Source organism: Heptranchias perlo, chromosome 4, assembly GCF_035084215.1.
Source record: "Heptranchias perlo isolate sHepPer1 chromosome 4, sHepPer1.hap1, whole genome shotgun sequence".
NCBI classification, from domain to species: Eukaryota; Metazoa; Chordata; class Chondrichthyes; order Hexanchiformes; family Hexanchidae; genus Heptranchias; species Heptranchias perlo.
In genome coordinates, this window is record NC_090328.1 from 106,232,340 (window position 1) to 106,259,299 (window position 26,960).

At 43.9% G+C, this 26,960-nt stretch overlaps 1 protein-coding gene across 1 annotated transcript in view; it reads left to right on the top strand.

Moving 5' to 3' along the window:
• LOC137321174 (trans-2,3-enoyl-CoA reductase-like) overlaps positions 1-16,074 on the top strand; it is a 131,087-nt gene extending 115,013 nt beyond the window's left edge. Inside the window, exons 9-12 of the mRNA XM_067983438.1 lie at positions 8,678-8,735; positions 9,416-9,501; positions 11,580-11,625; positions 11,731-16,074. Of these exons, the coding sequence (XP_067839539.1) occupies positions 8,678-8,735; positions 9,416-9,501; positions 11,580-11,625; positions 11,731-11,858 (318 nt within the window). The 3' untranslated portion in view covers positions 11,859-16,074. The remainder of the gene's footprint in view (positions 1-8,677; positions 8,736-9,415; positions 9,502-11,579; positions 11,626-11,730) is intronic.
• Positions 16,075-26,960: the final 10,886 nt, after the last annotated feature.

Consider the following 26,960-nt stretch of genomic DNA (forward strand, 5'->3'; position numbering starts at 1 on the left):
ATACTCCAGAGGTTTGCCTAACCAGGGCTTTGCATAGCTGTAATGAAACCACCTCCCATTTATATTCCAGCTTTCTAGTTATAAAGACTAACATTCCACTAGCCTTTTTGATTATTTTCTGTATCTGACTACTATATTTTAGTGATCTGTGTATATGGACCCTAAATCTCTTTGGACCTCCACTGTTCCAAGTGTTTCTCCATTTAAAAAATACTCAGATCGATCCTTTTTTGATCCAAAATGAATGACCTCACACTTACCTGTGTTGAAATCCATCTGCCACAGTTTTGCCCACTCACTTGATCTATCAATGCCTCTTTGTAATCTTATTCTCCTGTCTACAGTCCTTATTATGCCATCAATCTTTGTATCATTGGCAAACTTGGATATGTGGTTCTCTATTGTCTTATCTAAGTCATTAATAAATATAGTGAATAGTTAAGGCACCAGCATAGACTCTCGTGGGACACCACTCGTTACTTCCTTCCAATTTGAGTACATACCCGTTGGCCCGGACATTGCTAATAAAATAATGGTGATGTTAACAGGGCTCACCATTATTTCAGGGCAATTGGAACAGCATGTTCCGGCGAGCGCACATGTGCAATCAAACGCAGAAATCCAGAAATTGCTCCAGCATTTGCCCTTCTCTTCTGAAAGCCGCACGGGAAGGATAGCTCGCTGGCTGAATGAATGGACCAGCGTGAACTTGCTTTCCTGCCCATCTGGAAATGAACTAATCTCTCTATAAAAAGATAGGCTGGGTTTTTTAGATCTAAACTAACTTTTAACAGCGTGGTAAGTCTTAATGACTGCCATTCAACCTCTCTGGCACTTTTTTTTACTTTTTCTTTCTGACTCTTTTATCTTTGTCTTTTAATTCACTATTTCTTATCCCCTCTTTATTTTGCTTACTCTAACTGATTTTGAATTGAATTTACTATTGTAGCCTGCACTTCCTGGTTCTGACACTGCACAGCTTGTTAAAGATGCTTCAATCTGATTGGTTGAGGGGAGAGAGAGCTCCTTTCTCTGCTCTCACAACTCACAGAAGCCCAGTAAAAGGACACTGCACTTTTTGCAGCTCATCAGAGAAGCAAGTTGCTGCTCAAAAGCCCGTGAATGGTTTGTGGGTGAATTTATAACTAACGAGCAGTGTTCGTTCGCTGCTCAGTGCAATTTCTGGGCCATTATCCCACGTTCTGTCTTCTACTGCCTAACCAATCTCCTAACCAGGTCAATAATTTGCCTTCAATTCCATGAGCTTTATTTTTAGTTAACAGACTCTTAAGTGGGATCTTATCGAATGTCTTCCGCAAGTCCCTATAAACTACATCCATAGACATTCCCCTGTCTACTACTTTAGTTCAAAAAATTCAATTAGGCTTGTTAGAAATGACCTAACCTTTACAAATCCATGTTGGCTTTCTCTTATCAGCTCAAATTTCTCCAAGTGCTCAGTCACTCTTTCCTTAATTATACATTCCAATAACTTCCCCAGAACAGATGTTAGACAAATAGGTCTATAATTTCCTGCTTTTTCTCTCTCACCTTCTTCAATAATTGAATTCCATTTGTAATTTTCTAATCTAAAGGGACAATTCATGTCTCTCCTCATTCTCACAATTTTAAATTAGTGACTACTCGTAACTGACTCACCAACCAAAATAAATAATTTTTCCTGTTCGCTCTATCAAAACCTTTTTCTAATTTTAAAAATCACTAGTCGATCTCCTTTCAGTCTTTTCTGTTTCAGCAGAAATAGTCCAATTATCTCAAGTTTCTCCTCATAACTACAGTTTCCCATCCCTGGCATAATCTTGATGAATTGATCTTGTATCCTCTCTATGGCTATTATGTCCTTCCTATAATGATGTGGCCAAAACTACACACAGTAATCTAACAATGGCCGAAGGAATATTTTGTACAAATTTATCATTACATTACCCGCCACTTACACCGTCTACATTTAGCACGGGGAGTGCCTATATCGGGCAAATGGCGCTAACCATTATCATTGAAGTCAATTTCAAAGGCACCGCTTATAATGTATTAAGCACGGTGACTATTTTGGGCAGCTCAATAAATTCTTTGCACCTCATTAATCCCCTGTGTTTACCGATTTAAAAAGCTCTGCTGCTTTCAGGCAAAATCGTGTCTTCAAGCAGCTGTTCGCACCTCATTAAAGTGCGATTACCTTAGAGATGAGATTCTTAGCACCGCAGAGGCAGTTACTAAGTGGAGATTGCAGGCATTCTGCATCAAGCCTGTGTTTTAAAAATATGTTGGTTACGTTCGATTTTTGTTTTACTGTCCACCGTGTATAGCGGGCAAATCGTGCTAAAACCAGCATGACCGTTATAAGCGGTGGGGATTGTACTTACTTACTTTTGTTCTTTACGAATCTATTTATAAAACCCAAAAAGTTGTTAGCTTCTTTTTTGGCTTTATCCACCTACACTCGCAATTTCAGGGAATTATATATTTGAATCCCTAGATCTCTCTGTTCCTCCATACCCTTCATAGAATCATAGAAGTTTACAACATGGAAACAGGCCCTTCGGCCCAACATGTCCATGTCGCCCAGTTTATACCACTAAGCTAGTCCCAATTGCCTGCACTTGGCCTATATCCCTCTATACCCATCTTACCCATGTAACTGTCCAAATGCTTTTTAAAAGACAAAATTGTACCCGCCTCTACTACTGCCTCTGGCAGCTCGTTCCAGACACTCACCACCCTTTGAGTGAAAAAATTGCCCCTCAGGACCCTTTTGCATCTCTCCCCTCGCACCTTAAATCTATGCCCCCTCGTTATAGACTCCCCTACCTTTGGGAAAAGATTTTGACTATCTACCTTATCTATGCCCCTCATTATTTTATAGACTTCTATAAGATCACCCCTAAACCTCCTACTCTCCAGGGAAAAAAGTCTCAGTCTATCCAACCTCTCCCTATAAGTCAAACCATCAAGTCCCGGCAGCATCCTAGTAAATCTTTTCTGCACTCTTTCCAGTTTAATAATATCCTTTCTATAATAGGGTGACCAGAACTGTACACAGTATTCCAAGTGTGGCCTTACTAATGTCTTGTACAACTTCAATAAGACATCCCAACTCCTGTATTCAATGTTCTGACCAATGAAACCAAGCATGCTGAATGCCTTCTTCACCACCTTATCCACCTGTGACTCCACTTTCAAGGAGCTATGAACCTGTACTCCTAGATCTCTTTGTTCTATAACTCTCCCCAACGCCCTACCATTAACGGAGTAGGTCCTGGCCCGATTCGATCTACCAAAATGCATCACCTCACATTTATCTAAATTAAACTCCATCTGCCATTCATCGGCCCACTGGCCCAATTGATCAAGATCCCGTTGCAATCCTAGATAACCTTCTTCACTGTCCACAATGCCACCAATCTTGGTATCATCTGCAAACTTACTAACCATGCCTCCTAAATTCTCATCCAAATCGTTAATATAAATAACAAATAACAGCGGATGCAGCACCGATCCCTGAGGCACACCGCTGGTCACAGGCCTCCAGTTTGAAAAACAACCATCTACAACCACCCTCTGTCTTCTGTCGTCAAGCCAATTTTGTATACAATTGGCTACCTCACCTTGGATCCCGTGAGATTTAACCTTATGTAACAACCTACCTTGCGGTACCTTGTCAAAGGCTTTGCTAAAGTCCATGTAGACCACGTCTACTGCACAGCCCTCATCTATCTTCTTGGTTACCCCTTCAAAAAACTCAATCAAATTCGTGAGACATGATTTTCCTCTCACAAAACCATGCTGACTGTTCCTAATCAGTCCCTGCCTCTCCAAATGCCTGTAGATCCTGTCTCTCAGAATACCCTCTAACAACTTACCCACTACAGATGTCAGGCTCACCGGTCTGTAGTTCCCACGCTTTTCCCTGCCGCCCTTCTTAAACAAAGGCACAACATTTGCTACCCTCCAATCTTCAGGCACCTCACCTGTGGCTGTCGATGATTCAAATATCTCTGCTAGGGGACCCGCAATTTCCTCCCTAACCTCCCATAACGTCCTGGGATACATTTCATCAGGTCCCGGAGATTTATCTATCTTGATGCGTGTTAAGACTTCCAGCACCTCCCTCTCTGTAATATGTACACTCCTCAAGACATCACTATTTATTTCCCCAAGTTCCCTAACATCCATGGCTTTCTCAACCGTAAATACCGAAGTGAAATATTCATTTAGGATCTCGCCCATCTCTTGTGGTTCCGCACATAGATGACCTTGTTGATCCTTAAGAGGCCCTACTCTCTCCCTAGTTACTCTTTTGCCCTTTATGTATTTGTAGAAGCTCTTTGGATTCTCCTTTGCCTTATCTGCCAAAGCAATCTCATGTCCCCTTTTTGCACTCCTGATATCTCTCTTAACTCTACTCCGGCAATCTCTATACTCTTCAAGGGATCCACTTGATCCCAGCTGCCTATGCATGTCATATGCCTCCTTCTTCTTTCTGACTAGGGCCTCAATCTCCCGAGTCATCCAAGGTTCCCTACTTCTACCAGCCTTGCCCTTCACTTTATAAGGAATGTGCTTACCCTGAACCCTGGTTAACACACTTTTGAAGGCCTCCCACTTACCAGACGTCCCTTTGCCTGCCAACAGACTCTCCCAATCAACTTCTGAAAGTTCCTGTCTAATACCATCAAAATTGGCCTTTCCCCAATTTAGAATTTTAACTTCTGGGCCAGACCTATCATTCTCCAGAGCTATCCTAAAACTAATGGAATTATGATCACTGGTCCCAAAGTGATCCCTCACTAACACTTCTGTCACCTGCCCTTCCTTATTTCCCAAGAGGAGGTCAAGTTTTGCCCCCTCTCTAGTCGGGCCATCCACATACTGAATGAGAAATTCCTCCTGAATACACTCAACAAATTTCTCTCCATCCAAGCCCCTAATGCTATGGCTGTCCCAGTCAATGTTGGGAAAGTTAAAGTCCCCTACTATTACCACCCTATTTTTCTTGCAGCTGTCTGTAATCTCCTTACATATTTGCTCCTCAATTTCCCGTTGACTATTTGGGGGTCTGTAGTACAATCCTATCAAAGTGATCTCTCCCTTCTTATTTTTCAGTTCTACCCAAATAGACTCAGTGGGCGAACCCTCGGATATATCCCCTCTCACTACTGCCGTGATGTTCTCCCTAATCAAGAACGCAACTCCCCCTCCTCTCTTACCTCCTGCTCTATCTTTCCTATAGCATCTGTACCCTGGAACATTGAGCTGCCAGTCCTGCCCCTTCTGTGCCTTTCCATAATCCCATTCTTTGCTTTTCCTCCCAAATATATTACCTCAAATGTTTTGACATTAATTTGCATCTGTAACTTGTCTACCCATTCTCCTTAACGGTCTGTATTTTGTTGAAGTCTTTTACAGTCCTCCTCACTGTTTATCATACCTCCTACCTCCTACTTTTCCATCATCAGTAAATTTTGAGATTGTGCTCCCAATCTCTATTAGCAAATTCTAACAAAAGTGAAAGTGCATGGAATTAGAAGCAACCTATTGACATGGGTAAGGAATTGTTAGGAGGTAGGAGATAGAGAGTATGTACTCCAATTCGCAGATGTGACTAGTGGTGTCTCCCAGGGATCTGTACTAGGTCTTCAGCATTTCACTATATTTACCAATGGCTTAGATGAAGGAATTGAGAGCCATATATCCAAGTTTGCTGATGACACTAAGTTTGGTGGCACAGTAAGTAATGTAGATGGGAGCAGAAAGTTGCAAAGGGACATTGATAGATTATGGGAGTGGGTAAATCTGTGGCAGATGGAGTTCAGTGTGGGGAAGTGTGAGATCATCCATTTTGGACTTAAGAAAGATAGATCAGAGTATTTCCTAAATGGTGAGAAGCTAGGAACTGTGAAGGAGCAGAGAGATTGAGGGGTCCATGTCCAGACATCACTAAAAACTAGTGGACAGGTACAAAAAATAATTAAAAAGGCTAATGGAATGTTGGCCTTTATCTCAAGGGGGCTGGAATTCAAAGGAGTGGAAGTTATGTTATAGCTGTACAGAGCTCTGGTTAAACCCCATCTGGAGTATTGCTTTCAATTCTGGGCATCAGGAAGGATATGTTGGCCTTGGAGGAGGTGCAGTGCGGATTCACCAGACTGATACCGGGACTAAAAGGGTTAAATTATGAGGACAGGTTGCAGCAACTAGGTTTGTATTCCCTTGAGTATAGAAGATTAAAGGGTGATTTAATTGAGGTGTTTAAGAAGATTACAGAGTAGGGTAGATAGAGAGAAACTATTTCCTCTTGTGGGGGAGTCCAGAACAAGGTAGCATAATCTTGAAAATAGAGTTCAGCTGTTTAGGGGTAATGTCAATTCAAAATGTCAAAACTAAGATTGATAGACTTTTGTTAGGTAAGAGTATTAAGGAGTATGGAACATAGGCAGGTAAATGGAGTTGTATTTTAGCCATGATCTAATTGAATGGCAGAACAGGCCCAAGGGGCTGAATGGCCTACAACTGTTTCTATTTTCCTATGTCCAAATGCAAATCATCTGTATCTACCAAGAACAAAAGTGGACATAACACTGACTCCTTGGGACACAACACTTCTAATTATTCTCCAATCTGAGCAACACCTGAGATGCTTCTCTACAGAGACGAAGAGAGGGAAAATTGGATGGCAAGAGTCCTTTTCTGCCTCCCCATCGTTGCTAATCTTATGCATCTCCAAGTGATTGGCTCTAGAATATTATTGTCATGCCCCCACTCTTGACTGGGAGATGAGGCATGCCACAAGGAGCAGTAAGGAGAGGAGGATAAAATTATTTCGAAAGCGTGAGGATAGTTGTGGATTTCCATTGCTCTGTATGATGATTGCATTAATGTAGTAAACTGAAATTATCCTGTTTGGTATTTTAATGCAAACATTAATGGTCAACATTTTCATGAAAATACTGGACAAAGGGATTTTGTACAAATGCATTCACACATTTGTTACTAAGATCTCACATCCTGATTTCAATTCATCACACCAAGGAAGTGCCCAAAAGAATTAAGAGTTTTATTAAAACATTCTTGAGAAGGAAAGCTTTTGACCTAAATTTTAATCAGAAAGCAGCATTCCAATTCAGTTTCTTTGATTCATTTTGTTCTCAATTAATAAAAAAACAGGGTTCCAATCTAATTTAAAGTGTACTTTGAATGATGTTGGTTGCAAATTGCTGGTTTGAAAATATTTTATTCACTGCTTCAGTGGGTTCCTGGGATCAGGGGCCCATTGAAGTACAGCTCCAATTCAGCCTATCCAGTGGAAAGCTGACACTCTTGCTATGGTGATGAGTCACCTGGTTGCTGACAAGTTGCTATTTGAGCAGAATCTCTCAATATTGCAGGAAGAGAGCATAAATAAAAGAGGAAGCCAACTCTCCCAAGGTGGCCACTGCTGTGAAGTGGCCTGTGTTGGTCAGGTTAGCAAGCTCTATGTGTATGTGTACTTCATGGAATATTAATGTAGGATTCTTCCTAGTGGGCAGCAGATAATAAAATTCAATTACTTTAGTCCCAAAATATGTTTCCTTTTTTTAGGTTCAGTATGAAAAAAACCTTACAAATTAAAAAAACACAATCTGAAGAGTCGTAATTTATTCAGAAATTGTTGTTTAATCCGTAATGTTAATCCAAAAGATTACGAAGATCTTGTATCATCCAAAATAACAATTAATGAAACAAATTTTTAGGGAATAACTGATAACCTCAGTGTAAAGTGTGCTGCTTCCTTAAATTAAAAAAAAACATTTTGATACAAAGAAGACAAATAAAATTTGTGGATTGGGATTGAATTTTATTCCCCGTTTCATGCAAAATTTTGACCAACTCAAAAGACTGTTTTTCCAGCATTGCAAAGTAAATGTTGCTAATCTCCTGCAAAGGGATTTTGGCAAGATGACTTCAATGGAGCGTAAAATTGGACAGGGTGTAAAGCGGGCGTCTGATCCAAATCTGTCCTGTTTCTGCCAAGTGGGTTAGGTTGAAATCGGGGCTTCAGTATCTGCATGGGAGTGAAAATGGTTTGTGCATTGCTGTACAAGGCTTATTTTCTTGTATTAAAAATGGAATAATAATTTTTTAATGTATAAATCCATAAATTTGCTGCTGTATTGTGCAGCTGTGTGGCTGTGATATGTGTTGAGCAATAAAGGAACAAAATGATCATTTATGGTTTCCTCTTTTGACGCACATTGCAGAAGAGATGTATCATGGCAAACTGTGTGAGCGAAAGGCACAGTATTAGATCATTAATTTGCCTCACTGCAAGCTCCTTTTGTCATGATGCAGAATGCATAAAATCTTAACTTGGGCATGTACTTAAACTTGATTTTTGTTTTTAAAAGAAAGCTATGGTCAAAGCCAACAATAATGAACGATAAATATCTCTGCCTTTGAAATGGACCATAACTCATGAGAAAGGTATCCCAGAAGTCTCGAGCAGAGCTATTTATCAGATCTCAGTCCTGGCCAAGACAAATTCTCAATTCATCTTCCAGGCTAATTACACGTTCTTCAACTGTGTACGTTAGTTAATTCCACTAATGCATTGTACATGGCTTTATTCATTAACTGGTGAGTTATTCAAACCAAATAATAATTGTATCATTCCCTTTAGGTCTGTGAAGCTGGAAATTATTTTACAAATGTTGCCTTAGTTCAGGTACATAAAATAGGTAAGTACAATTCTCATCTAATTGCCATTTGCTGCCTGCTATTTCACTGTACTAACTTGTAATGACTTAACAATAGCATCAACCCTTGTCTTTTCCCTTTATTCACTGTGACGCTTAGCGAGATCTGAAGTCCTGTCTGGTTTAAGTTGAGTGATTTCTAAATGATCTTGGATTTTAAGCATTGGCTTGCACAGGTGTCAGCCCGGGCTCGGTGGTTCCACTTTCGGCCCACTCCAGAGATTTGAGCACATAATCCAGGCTGACACTCCAGTGCAGTACTGAGGGAGTGAGGGCTGCACTCTCCGAGATGCTGTCTTTCAGATGAGATGTTAAACCGAGGCCCCGTCTGCCCTCTCAAGTGGACATAAAAGATCCTGTGGCACTATTTTGAAGACGAGCAGGGGAGTTCTCCCCGGTGTCCTGGCCAATATTTATCCCTCAACCAGTATCACTAAAACAGATTATCTGGTCAGTATATCATTGCAGTTTGTGAGGTCTTGTTGTGCACAAAATGGCTGCCGTGTTTCCTATATTGCAGCAGTGACTACACTTCAAAAAAGTACTTCATTGGCTGTGAATCGCTTTCAGATGTACTGTGATTGTGAAAGGCACTATACAAATGCAGGTCTTTCCTTCTTTAGTGTCAAGCACTGTAATATCTGTATTTTGTTTTCCTTGAGGTACTAAGACTCATTTTGTAAGACCCACGTACAACCCCTTCACGTGGCTTTTCAAACTGGTCTCCTGCCCCAACTACACGTATGAGGTAATGAATTCTTTTATCATTTCATTGTAACAAATCACTTGGCTGATTGTTGAGGACTGATTTGAATGATATTGTACATCAAGTCTATGCAGCCTAGCTTCACAATATTAGAGGTGGTTAACTGTACAGCTAAAAAAATCTTTTAATTACCGTCCAAAATTATTATGTAGAAGCATAAAATACCGAAAAGTGGCAGAAGCAGAATCACCTGGAAGCAATGACAAACTCAAATTCCATTTCTAAGTGTTTTATTCAGTGTGTTACATTGAGTTTTATCATTCTGTTTTGTATTCTGTTACTTGCTGTAGTGGATGCTGCAGTTTTGTATTTTAATTCCCTTTCCTCCTCTCCTGAAGGGGTTGAATCTTATTTGAGGTATGTATATGGCCTCTGCTGTCTCAGTATTTATCTCTCAAATAACATCACTAAAACAGATCATCTGGTCATTATCTCATTGCTGTTTGTGGGACTTTGCGGCGCGTAAATAGGCTGCCACGTTTCCTACATTACAACAGTGAATACACTTTAAGAGTACGCTTTGGGACGCCCAGAGATCGTGAAAGGTGCTATATAAATGCAAGTTTGTTCATTCGATCACCTACGTATGAGCATGGACACTGAGTAATGTTTGACCACGAGCGGAGGAACTTTAGAAATGGACCCAATACTATTCTTACCCGGGAATTACTCACTTCCAGCAGCAGTTACTGATCAGCCTGGAACAGAAGTGCGATCTACGACTCATATTCCTGTCCCAAACCGAAGACCACAATTTTAACGTCCATACTGACCAACGCAGAGTGGAAATGGACATTCTGATCTCTATGCTTAGTGATAGATTACCGGGGCTTTCCAGCAGGGTGGGACATCCGTCCTCCCATGAGATGACTCCCTGACCCCGTCCCTGAAGTAATTTGCAAATGGAAGGCGGGTTCCCCAGTTTCTCCTGGTGGTTGCGTCAGTCTGGAGGTGGATACTTGCTGCGGCAGATCCAACAGTAGCTCAAGAGCCTGCGCAATGGGAGGACCAGGTAACTGTTGGCTCTGCCAGAGCAAGAGAAAACATTTCTTGGCCTTTAAAGTTAAAATGTTGGTGATGGGGCCATTGATCAGTGCACTCTATGAGCACTTGTGCAGTATCTTTATTCCCTTAAAGCCCTGATGCTCCCTCTACCCACTTTCGAATGCTGAATCCCAGGGCCTAACAGATGGTCCCATGTCCAGTAATCGAATTAAGCATGGCGTAAGCATCAAATTACCACATGCTGTCCCGCCAAAACTTGCACCGGCAAATATCTTGGAGACAAGAGTATAGCGGAACGCATCCCTGAGTATCTTTCCATCAATGCTCACCCCAATCCACTGAAAAGCTGGCTGGGGTTGGGCGGAAAGTTTTGGGCACCGCACCTTTGGAAGGACATACTGGCCTTGGAGGGAGTGCAGTGTAGGTTTACTAGAATGATACCCAGACTTCAAGGGTTAAGTCACAAGGATAGATTACACAAATTGGGGTTGTATTCTCTGGAGTTTAGAAGGTTAAGGGGTGATCTGATCGAAGTTTATAAGATATTAAGGGGAACGGATAGGGTGGATAGAGAGAAACTATTTCCGCTGGTTGGGGATTCTAGGAGTAGGGGGCACAGTTTAAAAATTAGAGCCAGACCTTTCAGGAGTGAGATTAGAAAACATTTCTACACACAAAGGGTGGTAGATGTTTGGAACTCTCTTCAGCAAATGGCAATTGATACTAGCTCAATTGCTAAATTTAAATGTGAGATAGATAGCTTTTTGGCAACCAAAGGTATTAAGGGATATGGGCCAAAGGCAGGTATATGGAGCTAGATCACAGATCAGCCATGATCTTATCAAATGGCGGAGCAGGCACGAGGGGCTGAATGGCCTACTCCTGTTCCTATATTCCTATGTTCCTATGATTAGGCCACTGTATTTACCAATTGAGAAGGTAGGTGAAGTTGTATGTTAGTGTCCGTGGAAGAGTTTGGAAAGCATTCGTACCTGTAGATCAGACCTGTGCTGCCTTATAATGTAAGTTAATTCATGTTCTCTTACTTGTTGCAGATGGGAGTCTGGATTAGTTTCACTGTTATGACCCAAACACTTCCAGGTAAAGCATAAATCTATTCACTTATGGTGCTAAAGGATTAAAACACATTTTCATGCAGGAAAGACATGCGCATGTGCTAATAATCTTATTTTGTTTTCTTTTTAGTTGCTGTCTTTGCTCTGATGGTATCTCTGCAGCTGATCTTGTGGGCTCAAAGGAAGCACAGCAAATATCAGAAAGATTTAAAAAATTATCCCAGCTACAGAACGGCCATGATCCCATTCATATTGTAAACTCCTGAAGTCAGTGGGGTAGATCTTGACTTTGTGTGAAACTAGTCATAGAGAATTTCAATGTAAATAAAAATCGGGAGAAATGTAAAGCAGCCTGCCGACTCGCTATCACCCATTTTACAGTATCGCACAAAGTCAGGGCCTACTCCAGTGACTCCTGTTAATGTGAAAGGGGGAAAAACACAAAGAAAGTGACAGTGGTACCATGGACATTTTGTGAACATAAAAGACACTATAAATATAAAAGGGACCAGAAATTGCTGGAAAGTAATGGCGAATTAATGGCTCTCGCCATTATTAATTTGTAAAAAATCTAGCAATTTGTGGTGAATTTGTCATGAGTTCCGATCCTCCGCAAATTGCTGGATGATTTGCCATTAGCCCCAACAAAACCAAAAAAATTGCAGCTTCACCATTTGCCTCCCCATTTAAATTAATTGTATGTCATCAAATTGCTAGATGTATGTTGTTAATGCGAATTAGCCCCGCTGTAGCCATTTAGGGCTGGTAATTCATGTCGTAAGGACCCAGTTAATGAGATGCTTTATGGTCCTGACATGGCACTCAAACTTGGAGGCCCAGAAAGGGAACAAATAAGCTGTGCAGTCTCACTCCAGCAAGTAGTGAATTGCTCCTATAGGTTTTTTAAAACTATTTATCTGTCTTGCAGTATTTTTGTGCCAGTCTTGCCAGCCACACTCCTGTTCGTGTTGGAAGGCAATAATTTTCAGGATGCAAAGCTGTTTCGACACTCAGAAATGCAAATTAGATAGATTTCTTTCAGAAAATAATTTTGGGATATAGTACATGAGTAATTTGAGACATGACATGGTAAGTGTAGCATGCTTTGGAGGAAAAAGGTGAGTTAGGATCTGTGGTTCCCAAAGTTCTCCACCACTGGGGGTTTCCTCGTGTCATTTCTGGGTCTGTTGTAGACTAATTGATAGAGATTGATTGCTATGATTAGTACACAACTTCATTTTCATTGTATCATGCGGCTACCAGGATGGTAGAAGGCGAATTAGATGGACCTTGGTCTTTTTTCCTTCTCGCAGTTCATCTGTTCCTGATCATGATGGATGGGGCCATTGGTTCTATAGTTCATGAGTCAAGAATGTTTGTACATTTTGCGCACCTACCCAGCCATTCACTCATTGACTTCTCGAGAACCAATCCAATTCCCAAACACAACTGGGTTATAATGTCCTCTTCTTCTGCTTGTTCTTTTATTTTTTTTCTTACTTTTCCTATCTTTTTTTCTCTCTCTCTTAATTCACTCTCTTTCTTTCCCTCTCTTTATTTCTCTTTCTGTATCTAATTTGACTCTAATTCACCCTATTTCCTTCTCCATTGTTCACATTCTGTTTGTTTCTCTATCCTTTTCCTTGGTTAAGGAGATAAACAATTTGGCACCACATTCATGAGCTCCCAGATGCGACATTGACATTGTTGTGCCATTATCAATTCACATTTCCAGAAATTTGTGGTGCAAATATAGTGCGATCTGAAGGGTGAGGTAAAAAGTCTAATTAACGTAACTCTCCGTGAGATGTGCTATTCCAGCAATCTCTGGCTGAAGGTTTTCCTTTCTTTCTGGTGATTATTTAATTTCTATCCAATGGAATCTGCAAATAGATCTAAGCTGGGGTTGTTCACTTCTGTGTTTCCCGCCTGGGATTTTCCGCCCAATTATTTTAATGGATGGCAAATCATGGGCAGAAGCAGAAAATCTTCCCTTTCACCTCTTGGAGCAACATTCAGGACCTTACAGAGAATCATGCTTCTTTTTCGATTCAAAAAAGTAAAATGTGCTATTTCTGTTCATTAGGTACAAGTAACAGTAGTTACTTTGTCTTTCCATGTTTATTTAAATACTTTTGCTCCCCAGTGGGTTGAAATTGCGTTGTGTGATACCAGTGATATCATCTTTCCGATGAGACATCTGCCCTCTCAGGTGCTCCTACAAGATCCTACAGCACTGTTTGAAGAACAGGGGAGCTCTCCTGGTGTCCTGGACAACATCTATCTCTCAGCCAACACTGTTAAAACAGATTAACTTGGCATGAGATCTTGCTGTGCACAAATTGGCTGCCGTCATTCTCTACTTTGTGACGACACTGCAAAAGGAATTCATTTAGTGTAAAACGCTTCGGGATGTCCTGAGGACCTGAATAAGGCTTTATAAGTGCAAATACTTTCTATCCACTTTCTCAGTGACAAATACATCTATTTTAAACTGTGTACTGCCTTTGTTAAAACAGTGGACTCAGTGAGTTCACCTTGAAGTCAATGGAAAAGAGAATAGGGCGGAGTGCAATTTGGGCTGTCGTCCATTTTGCTCTACTGCCCAAGACCAATTTAACCACCAGTAATTTCACCCAACGTGTTAGCAGGTTCATTACTAATATCACAGAGGGAGATTTCGGGCCTCCACTTATGCAGCCATGGCCATTTGCCTTTTGATGGAAAGGCCAAGAAGTCTAGGCCAGAAATTTCTTAGAACGGTGATGTCTCCCCAGAAGAATGTTTAGAGACATCGTTTTACAAATACACCACATAAAATTACCATTGCATCATTTGCACACAAAGGAGTCTATTTCTATTGCCTTTGCCTCGTGTTAACGGGCCAGTAACGGCCTCAAAATGGCGTATTTATCGCCTCATTGAGCCTGGTGATGCGGCTGACTACATTTTGAAAAGGGCCTACCACCAGGTTTCCAAAGCGCCTGCCTGTTTAAGGCGATAGGCCCCTTTTAAAATGGAAATTAGGGGCTATGATGTAAATAGGACCCCAATTGTCATTTAGGTCAGAACGCTGCACAGGCTCAGACCATTCCATGGGCGTTGGAACCGAAGAAACTCTCTAAAGGTAAGTGTGGGGGTTGCAAATCATGGAAGGTAGGGTTCCCAATCTTAAGCTTCAATTCGTCGAGCTGCTGGATGTCTGTTTGGCGCCCCGCAGCTTGCCTGTCAGATTTAAATGAGTCTGGAGCCTCAAAATCATGCGGGCCTCTTCGCCGTAATGGGCAGTTGAACAAAAGTGAAAATATACCCCAAAGTTATCGTAACAATAATGATGCATGGTCCTTCAAGTATTTCTCCCTTCCCAAAAGAAAAACAAATTCCCAGACATATTTTCATAAAAGTGTTGTCCCTTTCACATTTATTGCTAGTTCTGCTCTGTAAGCATAATGCTTGTAGTTTGTGAGAGATAGCCAGAGACTGCACACATCTCTCAGCTTATACCATATAATCCACCTTATAAGCTTTGGCACTATCTCATTGACCTCAATTCGATAAGGGTTTTTGTTGGCATTAAAAGAATCTTGCGCATAGCCAGCACATAGCAGAAAATCACGGGCATCCATTTTTTCCTCAAGCCCCTGTGAAGTGCCTTCAGACATTTTTTAACTTTAAAGGTGCTGCATCAATGCAAGTAGTTGTAACCATAGCAGGCTGTCCAAGCCAAGTGCAAGGCATTTATTTGCTCTGTTATGTGCTGTGCAAATGTTGGCAGTTTAAGTTGGCACAAAGTGCTGTTCCTTAGTGCTTGTGCTTAGATTCAGATGTGTGATACCTAACATACCACTCTTGCTCAGTGATGGTCCTGGACTTCCCTGCACTGTGCGTTTGCTAGGATTCTGCATGTGAGTCTGTCACATGGTAGTTGATTGATGTTACCTACTTTAAGCTATCTCCTCCATGCCTGGCACAAGTGCTTCTGGGGATGCGTTCATTAATGCCTTAATCTCTGTGTCTTCTCCCCATTGCCTTGCCCCTCCCTTCCTCTGTAACCTCTTCCATCCCTACACCCTTCGAGAGCTCTGCGTTCCTCCAATTCTGACCTGTTGTGCATCCCCTACTCCCACACTAAAAGAACCTTGCACACAATCAGGACATAGCAAAAAATTACAGGCAGTGCTCCCACAGTTTGTGCTCTTCATTTGAGGCCCATCTAGCTGTGAGGAGCCTCACAGAATTTACCGCTGGATGCTTTTATCTTCATTTTTATCTTCATTTCATTTTCCTGATTCAATGTTTGCCACATTACAGTATTTTTTGAAATAATGCCACAAAATGTGTAAAGATAAGGTAAATTTGGGTGATTGTCTTATCTTGATTCTTATTTCATTGGAGTCACGGTCAGTTCTGTACCAAAAATCCCACTGATGTCTGTCCAGTTCATCTGAATAAATAAATTTATACAATTAATATACATTACTTGTGTTGTACTCAAATAATTTTGCTGCTTTACATTTTACAGAATTTTTTTTTCAAAAAATATACTTTATTCATAAAATTTTTCGCAAAACATACAATACAGTTGTCATATCACATTCCAAACGTACACAATACAGATTATACAATTTGCAGGTTACATCAAGTACAGTTCAATGAACACATTGTACATAATTACAGTTCATGACACTCTGGGGTGTCTCATTGCATTATACTCAATACAGATTATTGATTACAGGTTCATTACAGGTACATTACAGATTCATTACAGGTACATTACAGCAATTTGAATTTTACATTCTGCCCGGGAGGGTTTTTCCCTGATTGCAGCCCCTCGGTATACAATGGCGAGAAGGCTCTAAATGGTTGCCTTTCCCCACAGAGCCTTTGCGGCGGCCGCAACCAGCTTCAGTGCGTCCCTGAGCACATAGTCCTGGACCTTGGAATGTGCCAGTCTGCAACACTCGGTTGAGGACAGCTCCGTGCACTGGAAGACCAGTAGGTTTCGGGCAGACCAAAGGGCGCCTTTCACCGAGTTAATGGTCTTCCAGCAGCAGTTGATGTCTGTCTCGGTGTGCGTCCCCGGGAACAGCCCGTAGAGCACAGAGTCCTGTGTTACGGAACTGCTCGGGATGAACTTGGACAGATAGCATTGCATCTCTCTCCAGACCTTCTTTGTAAAGGCACATTCCAGAAGGAGATAGAATCATAGAATCATAGAAGTTTACAACATGGAAACAGGCCCTTCGGCCCAACATGTCCATGTCGCCCAGTTTATACCACTAAGCTAGTCCCAATTGCCTGCACTTGGCCCATATCCCTCTATACCCACCTTACCCATGTAACTGTCCAAATGCTTTTTAAAAGACAAAATTGTACCGGCCTCCACTACTGCCTCTGGAAGCTCGTTCCAGACACTCACCACCCTTTGAGTGAAAAAATTGCCCCTCTGGACCCTTTTGTATCTCTCCCCTCTCACCTTAAATCTATGCCCCCTCGTTATAGATGGGTGACGGTTTCGTCTGCACCGCAGCCTCCTCGGGGACAGCACGCGGTGGCGCTGAGAGTCCGGGAGTGCATGAAGGATCTGACAGGAAGGGCCCTTCTCACCACCAGCCAAGCTATGTCTTGGTGCTTGTTTGAAAGCTCTGGCGATGAGGCGTTCTGCCAAATGACATTGACAGTCTGCTCGGGGAACCAACTGACAGGATCTATCATCTCCTTTACCCGCAGGGTCTCGAGGACGTTACATGCGGACCACTTACTGATCGCCTTGTGGTCGAAAGTGTTTTTTTGCATAAACTTTTCGACGAGGGACAGGTGGGGCGGAACGGTCCAACTGTACGGAGTGTTCCGCGGCAGCGTGGCCCGGCCCATCCTTCGCAACACCGGGGATAGGTGGAACCTCAGCACGTAGTGCCATTTTGTGTTTTCGTACCAAGGGTCCACGCAAAGCTTGATGCAGCCGCACATGAAAGTGGCCTTTCCCCCCTTTCTCCAGAGATTTGTACATTGTGTCCCTGCGGACACGGTCCATTTTTAATCTCCAGATAAAGCGGAAGATGGCTCGGGTGACCGTCACGGCACAGGAACGAGGTATGGGCCAGACTTGTGCCAAGTACAGCAACACTGAGAGCATCTCGCACCTGATGACCAGGTTTTTGTCCACGATCGAGAGGGATCCCAGTCTCTGTTTCACCTTGGAAACACGCTCCTTCCAGTTCTTGGTGCACGCCCCGGCCCCCCCGGAACCAGATCCCCAGCACCTTCAGGTAATCCGACCTGACGGTGAAGGGGACAAAGGATCGGTTGGTCCAGTTCCCAAAGAACACGGCCTCGCTCTTGGTGCGATTTACCCTGGCCCCTGAGGCCAGTTCGAACTGGTCGCAGATGCTCATCAATCTGCGGACCGACAGCTGATCCGAGCAAAAGACGGCGACATCGTCCATGTACAGGGAGGCCTCCACTGCCTGGGATCGTCACCCCTCTTATGCCCGCATCCCTCCCGATGGACTCGGCAAAGGGTTCGATGCAGCACACGAACAAGACGGAGGAGAAAGAACAGCTCTGCCTGACTCCAGATTTGATCGGGAAGCTTTCTGATTCCCACCCGTTGATTGAAACTGAGCTACTGATGTTTGTGTAGAGCAGTTGGATCCAATTGTGGATTCCCTCCCCAAATCCCATTTTGGAGAGCACGTCCATCATGTACGTGTGGGATATTCTGTCAAAGTTTATGACAACAGCGACTTTATTTGGAGATTGATACCAAAGTTCCTGGAAACCTGAGATTGTTGCTCTAAACTTGACACACTTGACTTCTACTTAGCACTGAGCTGTCTCACGCTGACGCACTGCATGGACTCATAAACTATAAAGGAGTAGATTTTCAGTTTAGGCGCCGAACGGATACAATATCAGCAATGGGCCCGATTAGCATGTCAGTCGAGAGGCCAGGTTCACTTTCAGGTTTGGGCCTCATTAGCATTTTGTCAGTGGGCGGCGGGTGCCAAGTAGCTGCCCCGCTCCAGCTTGCCAGTTTCCGGCAGCAGAAAATTGTCCAGCTGTAGCATGCAGCCAGCCAGCAAGTAAGATCTGTCGGAGGGAGGGAGTGGATGCTGGGGGAATGTTGTGGGAATGGGCTGGCAGCAAGTGGGAGGATTCATGCCCTTCCTGGCCCCACAAAATCTTTAAAAAATAAAAACGTACTTTTTAAGAGAGGCCTTCAGTGGTCTCTTCAAGGATTGCTGGTTAGTCTTCTCAACGCATGGAGAAAAGCTCCGCCCATTTCTCTTTGAAAGTTGTAATTGTGGTTTTACACCAGGCGTAGGACCCCTATTTATAGAACTAAACAGCCTCCCGTCGCTTTTCGGTGGCAGTGCTGGGCGCCCATTTAAAGGCCTGCCTGAAAATTGATTCAGGTGGTCAAATGGGTGCACAATGGCCCCACCACACACTCAGCTGCCAGTGGCCCTCTTTTCTGGTGAGAAATGAACAGCTGGCAGCTGAAAGTCTTAATAACATAAGAACATAAGAAATAGGAACAGGAGTAGGCCATTCAGCCCCTCGAGCCTGCTCCGCCATTCAATCAGATCATGGCGGATCTTTGACCTCAACTCCACTTTCCCGCCTGATCCCCATATCCCTTGATTCCTCTAGAGTCCAAAAATCTATCCATCTCAGCCTTGAATATATTCAATGACTCAGCATCCACAGCCATCTGGGGTAGAGAATTCCAAAGATTCACAACCTTCTGCGTGAAGAAATTCCTCCTCATCTCAGTCTTGAACGGCCGACCCCGTATCCTGCGATTATGCCCCAGTTCTAGATTCTCGAGCCAGGGGAAACAATCTCTCATCATTTACCCTGTCAAACCCCCTCATAATCTTATATGTTTCAATAAGATCACCTCTCATTCTTCTAAACTCCAGAGAGTTTCGGCCCATTCTCCTCACCTCTCTTCATATGACAACCCTCTAATCCCAGGAATTAATCTAGTGAACCTTTGTGGCACCGCCTCCAAGGCAAGTATATCCTTCCTTAGATAAGGAGACCAAAACTGTACCCAATATTCCAGGTGAGGTCTCACTAAAGCCCTGTACAACTATAATAAGACTTCCTTACTCTTGTGCTCCAACCCCCTTTCAATAAGGGCCAACATGGAATTTGCCTTCCTAATTGCTTGCTGTACCTGCATGCTAACTTTTTGTGTTTCTTGTACAAGGACACCCAAGTCTCTCTGAACACCAACATTTAATAGTTTCTCATCATTTAAAAAAATTCTGTTTTTCAATTCGGCCTACCAAAGTGAATAACCTCACATTTCCCCACATTATACTTTTGCAGACTCTTTGGGCTCGATATTGCCAGGGCTGCGGGTTCACGGCGGGGGGTCTATTGGGTGCTGGGTAACGCGCCTGGTGAAATCAGTCTGCCCCGCGCACGATCGCAGGCTGATTGGATCCACTTACTTGGTCTTCCGGGTTCCCCACTGCTGATCTGCATGTCGGGCGGGCTGCGCAAGCGCAGTAAGGTCTGTCAGCTGGAGGAGCCCTATTTAAAGGGGCAGTCCTCCACTGACAGATGCTGCAACAAATAGGAAAAATTACAGCATGGAGCAGCCCAGGGGGAAGGCTGCTCCCAATTTAATGATGCCTCACTCCAGGTATCATTAGATGGGGTGAGGACAGAGATCTTCCCCCCGGCGGGCGGGAGGAAGCGGCCTGTCTCTGCCACCAGGTAGGCCTGGCTCGAGGTGGCAGAGGAGGTCACCTGCACCACCAACATATCGCCCACCTGCATACAGTGCAGGAGGCGCTGCAATGCCCTAAGTAGGTCAACCAAAGTGAGTATACTTATTCATTCCCCTACACTCCATCTGCCACTTCACCGCCCCCACCCCACATCTCCTTCAGCACTGCCAACACTACTCTGTCACATCACCCCTCACACCCACTCAAACCTCATCCTCATCTTACCTGCACTTACTCACTTCGCCAGTACTCATCCCGCCACTACCACTCAATCCAATCCTCATACAATCTCATGGCTCTATCTCATACTCACCCTCTCATGCATCTCTTTCACGGTCAGCCTCACTCAACCTGCCACTACCCGTGCTGCAGCCACAGGGCATGCATCACATATGTGCAGTAGGAAGCGTAAGGCAAACGTGTCGTGAGCATGAAGGAGATGCACAAGGGTGTTTGAGGGTTTGTCATCGTTTTTACTGATATTTAATTTCTGACCAACTCACATCACATATTATATTGTCACCACTACTGCCACGTCTTTGCGAATCTTGTCTGGTTTTTCCACAATGCCCTTTCCTGAGGATCACAATGAAGACCCACACCTGATGCCACCCATTGTGTCACTGCAAAGTGGGTGTAGGTGTATTTGCAGGGCTCTTTTGTGCAGACGACTGAGAGACGTTGGCGATGTCCCCGGTGGCACCCTGGAAGGATGCGGAGGAGAAGTTGTTGAGGGCAGTGGTAACGTTGACAGCGACAGGTAAGAAGATGGTGGTTGGGCCAGCCGGGAGCAGCTTTGCATGAAGGAGGCTGCAGATGTCCACGACTACATGTCGAGTGACTCTGAGCCTCCGTGTGCACTGCTGCTCAGAGAGGTCCAGGAGGCTGAGCCTCGGTCTGTGGACCCTGTGGCGAGGTTAGTGCCCTCTGCGACGCATCTCTCTCTGCGGTTGCCCTCCCTCCTGCTGTACAGGTGGATGTGTCACAGCACTGTGTTGTGGAGCTCCACGTGTCAGAGGTGGACAGCGTGGCCAGCGAGGCAGGTGATGCTGTTCGCCCTCCGAGGAGGTCATGACTGCAGCTACGGCGGCCCCCATCCAGAAGATGTACATCTGAGGGGGTCCGCAAGGTAGGTACATGTCTCTGGACCCCGAGGTAAGTGTGCAAGTTGGTGAATTTGATTGTCAGGAAGAGGGTGGTGGAGGCCAAACTTTGTCCCAAGTGACAGAGTGGCCTCCTGCAATGAGTGAGGGTCTCCCCCCTCCACCTGTCAAATGGACCTTTGCAGCTGCCACAGGCTGATAGCTGCAACACGTCCATTTAAACTGAAAGTGTTTCCCCCAGTATGGGAAACAGTCCCAGTTGTTTCTGAAATCCCACCCCTCCTGACATATTCCCTTAATCAGGTCTGTTAATGACCTGAAATAGCAAAGTAAATACTGTTAAGTGGCACCCCGCTGGCTTTAATTGCCTGCGGGAGTCCCACATGCGGGGGCTGCGCGCGCACGCCGGCGCGTCTGTGGGGAACCCGGAAGTGGGCGGGTTGGAGCCGGGCTCCCGACCCGCTCCAGGATTCCCCGATTTTCGGAGCCCCCCGCTGGGTGCTAAAATGGAGGCCTTTGTGTCTTCCTCACAGCTTACTCTCCCACCTAGCTTTGTATCGTCAGCAAACTTGGATACTTTGCACTCGGTCTTCCTTATGGCGGCCATTTCTGTGCTAGTATGGAAGAAGCTGCAATGTGACTTTTTCATTATACGTTTCAGAAGGTCCCAAGGCATTTCAACCCACTTGATTTTATTGGGTCAGGGTGTGAGGATAAAACAAAGTTCATCATAATTCAAAAAAAATGCAGCTATACATCATTTGTAATTTCACTCATAGTAGTCATTATGGGTACACCAACTAAATTTTAAAGGAGGAAAAGCTAGGACAGTTCTTTCCATGCAAATTATTCCCTGTTTTCAACTCTAGAAGGTCACGAAATTATCCCCCATGTTTTCTCATTTTTCCATTGATTTTTGGGCTAAAAGAGACCTGCCATTTTGGCTCTCTGCTTTGCCCCTTCCGCTTCAGCCAAGTCATTATGGGACAGCTCGTGTGGATCCTAGAGCAGCTCTGTTAAATTTGATGTGAGTCTTGGTGCTAATCTGGTGCTGGTCAAGCCAGGAAGGACCACTCCCAGCTATTACATCAAGAGGGCATCTCCAGAGGGAAGTAGAGATCTAATATGGGGCCAGGCAGTTTTGCTGGCAAATTTTATAAAATTTTATAAAATTGTGCCCTGCGCATGCTTCACTGCCCTGCCTCACCTCCAGGGGATTCCAGTCGGGATTTCAGATACTCACTTCCCATGGTTTAGATGTGGGGAATGTGTGTGTGAGTGCTTGATGTGTGCTGCTGGTGGGCAAGGTGTCATGTGAGAAGTACAATCTCATAAAATTACCCCTTATATTTATTTAATTGGGATTTTTTATACAACTGCTTTGCATCATCAGCAATAAGCGAATCATCTTCCATACGTACACTGAAAACCGTCAAATCTACCTCTCCACCTGTCATCGTTCACTTCAGGCCGTTGCTGTGCTGTTTTGGCAGATGGCAGCTGTTTCAGCTGCCAGCTGACTGTTTGGTTGACATCAAGTCCTGGATGAGTTGGAATTTCCTACAGGTATCAGCAAAGCTGAGACTCGGCAAAGGTCCCGGCAGATTGGAAAACTGCTAATGTAACACCGTTATTTAAAAAGGGTAGTAGGCAGAAGGCTGGAAATTATAGACCAGTTAGCCTAACATCTGTGGTGGGTAAAATTTTGGAGTCTATTATTAAGGAGACAGTAGCAGAACATTTAGATAAATATAATTTAATAGGACAAAGTCAGCATGGCTTTACGAAGGGGAAGTCATGTCTGACAAATTTGCTTGAGTTCATTGAGGACATAACGTACAGGGTGGATAAAGGGGAACCAGTGGATGCAGTGTATTTAGACTTCCAGAAGGCATTCGACAAGGTGCCACATAAAAAGATTATTGCTCAAGATAAAGAATCACTGGATTGGGGATAATATTCTGGCATGGGTGGAGGATTGGTTATCTAACAGGAAGCAGAGAGTTGGGATAAATGGTTCATTCTCGGACTGGCAACCAGTAACCAGTGGTGTTCCACAGGGGTCGGTGCTGGGTCCCCAACTCTTTACAATCTATATTAACGATTTGGAGGAGGGGACCGAGTGTAACATATCAAAGTTTGCAGATGATACAAAGATGGGAGGGAAAGTAGAGAGTGAGGAGGACATAAAAAACCTACAAGGGGATATAGACAGGCTGGGTGAGTGGGCGGAGATTTGGCAGATGCAATACAATATTGGAAAATGTGAGATTATGCACTTTGGCAGGAAAAATCAGAGAGCAAGTTATTATCTTAATGGCGAGAAACTGGAAAGTACTGCAGTACAAAGGGATCTGGGGGTCCTAGTGCAAGAAAACCAAAAGGTTAGTATGCAGGTGCAGCAGGTGATCAAGAAGGCCAACGGAACGTTGGCTTTTATTGCTCGGGGGATAGAATATAAAAACAGGGAGGTATTGCTGCAGTTATATAAGGTATTGGTGAGACCGCACCTGGAATACAGCATACAGTTTTGGTGTCCATACTTAAGAAAAGACATACTTGCTCTCGAGGCAGTATAAAGAAGGTTCACTCGGTTAATCCCGGGGAAGAGGGGGCGGACATATGAGGAGAGGTTGAGTAGATTGGGACTCTACTCATTGGAGTTCAGAAGAATGAGAGGCGATCTTATTGAAACATATAAGATTGTGAAGGGGCTTGATTGGGTGGATGCGGTAAGGATGTTCCCAAGGATGGGTGAAACTAGAACGAGGGGGCATAATCTTAGAATAAGGGGATGCTCTTTCAAAACTGAGATGAGGAGAAACTTCTTCACTCAGAGGGTAGTAGGTCTGTGGAATTTGCTGCCCCAGGAAGCTGTGGAAGCTACATCATTAAATAAATTTAAATCAGAAATAGACAGTTTTCTAGAAGTAAAGGGAATTAGGGGTTACGGGGAGCGGGCAGGAAATTGGACATGAATTTAGATTTGAGGTTAGGATCAGATCAGCCATGATCTTATTGAATGGAGGAGCAGGCTCGAGGGGCCGATTGGCCTACTCCTGCTCCTATTTCTTATGTTCTTATGTTCATCCTGTTTTTCTCTCACCATTGCCTCTGGTGATGACTCCCTATCTCTCCTTGGCTGTTTGTTTACACCAAGCCCAGTGCTGAGCAACCAAAGTGTTTTTGACTTTGAGCTGACCTTTCTCAACTACAACCAATCCATCGTCAGAACTGCCTCTTTCCATTTCCACAACATCCCCTGCTATGCCCCTACTTCACTGTCTCTGCTGCTGAAACCCTCATCACTTCAGGGGTTGATTTCCCAAACATTCTCCTCACTGGTCTGCTTTTCCCCACCCTTCACAAAGCCAAACAGAACTCTTGAGCCTGGGTCATCATCCACACAAATTCCTCCACACCCATCAATCCTGAACTCACCCAACTCCACTGGTTCCTCTGCCCCATTGAATCAACTTCAAACTCTTCCATGATCCATATCATCACCCTAATTAGGGAATTTTCTCCCTTCCTGTACTCTGTTCCTATGATTCTGGATTACTGCTTTTTTCCCACTCCCTCCACTCCAATATCAGGGGCTGATTTTTCAGCCACTATGTCCATACCTCTGGAATTGTCTTTCAAAATCACTTTACCTCTATCCCTGTTGTCAACAGCCTCTTTAAAGCTTATCTCATTGGCCTTCTCTTTGGCTTTCTTTCCTCCTGCCCAAATTCTTTACTGCCTACTTGGTGTCGACCTTTCTTCCTCTGTAACTGTGAATGGTTGTTTTTTGGACTGGAGGGAGGCATACAGTGGTGTTCCCCAGGGGTCGGTACTAAGACCACTGCTATTCTTGATATATATCAATGACTTGGACTTGGGTGTACAGGGCACAATTTCAAAATTTGCAGATGACACAAAACTTGGAAGGGTAGTGAACAGTGAGGAGGATAGTGATAGACTTCAAGAGGACATAGACAGTCTGGTGGAATGGGTGGACACGTGGCAGATGAAATTCAGTGAAGAAAAGTGTGAAGTGATACACTTTGGTAGGAAGAATGAGGAGAGGCAATATAAACTAAAGGGTACAATTCTAAAAGGGGTGCAGGACCAGAGAGATCTGGGGGTATATGTGCACAAATCATTGAAGGTGGCAGGGCAGGTTGAGAAAGCGGTTAAGAAAGCATGCGGGATCCTGGGCTTTATAAATAGACGCACAGAGTACAAACGCAGGGAGGTTATGATGAACCTTTATCAAATACTGGTTCGGCCACAACTGGAGTATTGTGTCCAATTCTGTGCACCACACTTTAGGAAGGATGTGAAGGCCTTAGTGAGGGTGCAGAAGAGATTTACTAGAATGATTCCATGTACTTTTGTTATGTAGATAGACTGGAGAAGCTGGGATTGTTCTCCTTGGGGCAGGGAAGGTTGAGAGGAGATTTGATAGAGGTATTCAAAATCATGAAGGGTCTGGACAGAGTAGAGAGAAACTGTTCCCATTGGTGGAGTGGTAAGAACCAGAGAACATAGATTTAAGGTGATTGGCAAAAGAACCAAAGGCGACATGAGAAAAAACGTTTTTACACAGCGAGTGTTTGTGATCTGGAATGCACAGCCTGAGGGGATGGTGGAGGCAGATTCAATCGTGGCTTCCAAAAGGGAATTGAATAAGTACTTGAAGGGAAAAATTTGCAAGGCTACGTGGATGGGGCAGGGGAGTAGGACTAACTGGATTGCTCTTGCAGAGAGCCGGCACGGACTTGATGGGCCAAATGGCTATGATTCTATGATTCTATGATCCTGTAAAGTGCTCTGAGGTCTTCCATTGCTATATAAATACAAGTTGTTCATACTGTCAATTTATAAAATTATTCCTAAGCCAGCAAAACTGCCAGGGGGTTATATTGGATAACCCCTGCGCCCGGTCGTTGAGATGCAGCCTGGTGATTTCTAAGATTCCTGCGATCAGTCAGCCCCATCTGCGCTGTTGTGTGGCTGCTCACCAGCAGGGGGCCCAGATATCAGGATTGGCTAACAGCACTTAAAGGCAGCCTGCACTTCTTAAATGGACGGTGCATTGGAAGTGGTGGAAGTGAATTGGGAAGAGAATCTGTGCTGCAATATAGTGCAGCATGGTGATGATGGGAACTCTAGGATTTTTAATGAGCAACAAATGGGCAGTTCAACGTTTGAGGGGCTCTGATATTTGCAAAATATAAGATACGGGTCCAGACGATGTCTGAACGGAGATCAGAAATCGCACAGGTAAAACATAGATGCAGGTCCCTTCCCTATGTTTACAAACTGTTGAGTTATTTTAAAACATTGAATAAAGATTGTGTACCACTAAATCCCATATCCTCCACTCTGCCACGCCAGACCTGACCAATCTGACGATTCAAGTTTGTGCTGGGCCTGCGAAAGATTGTGTACCAAGGTTCTCTGATGATGCAGTAGAGGTCTTGGTACAAGAGGTGGACAGAAGGAGGAACATCCTATAT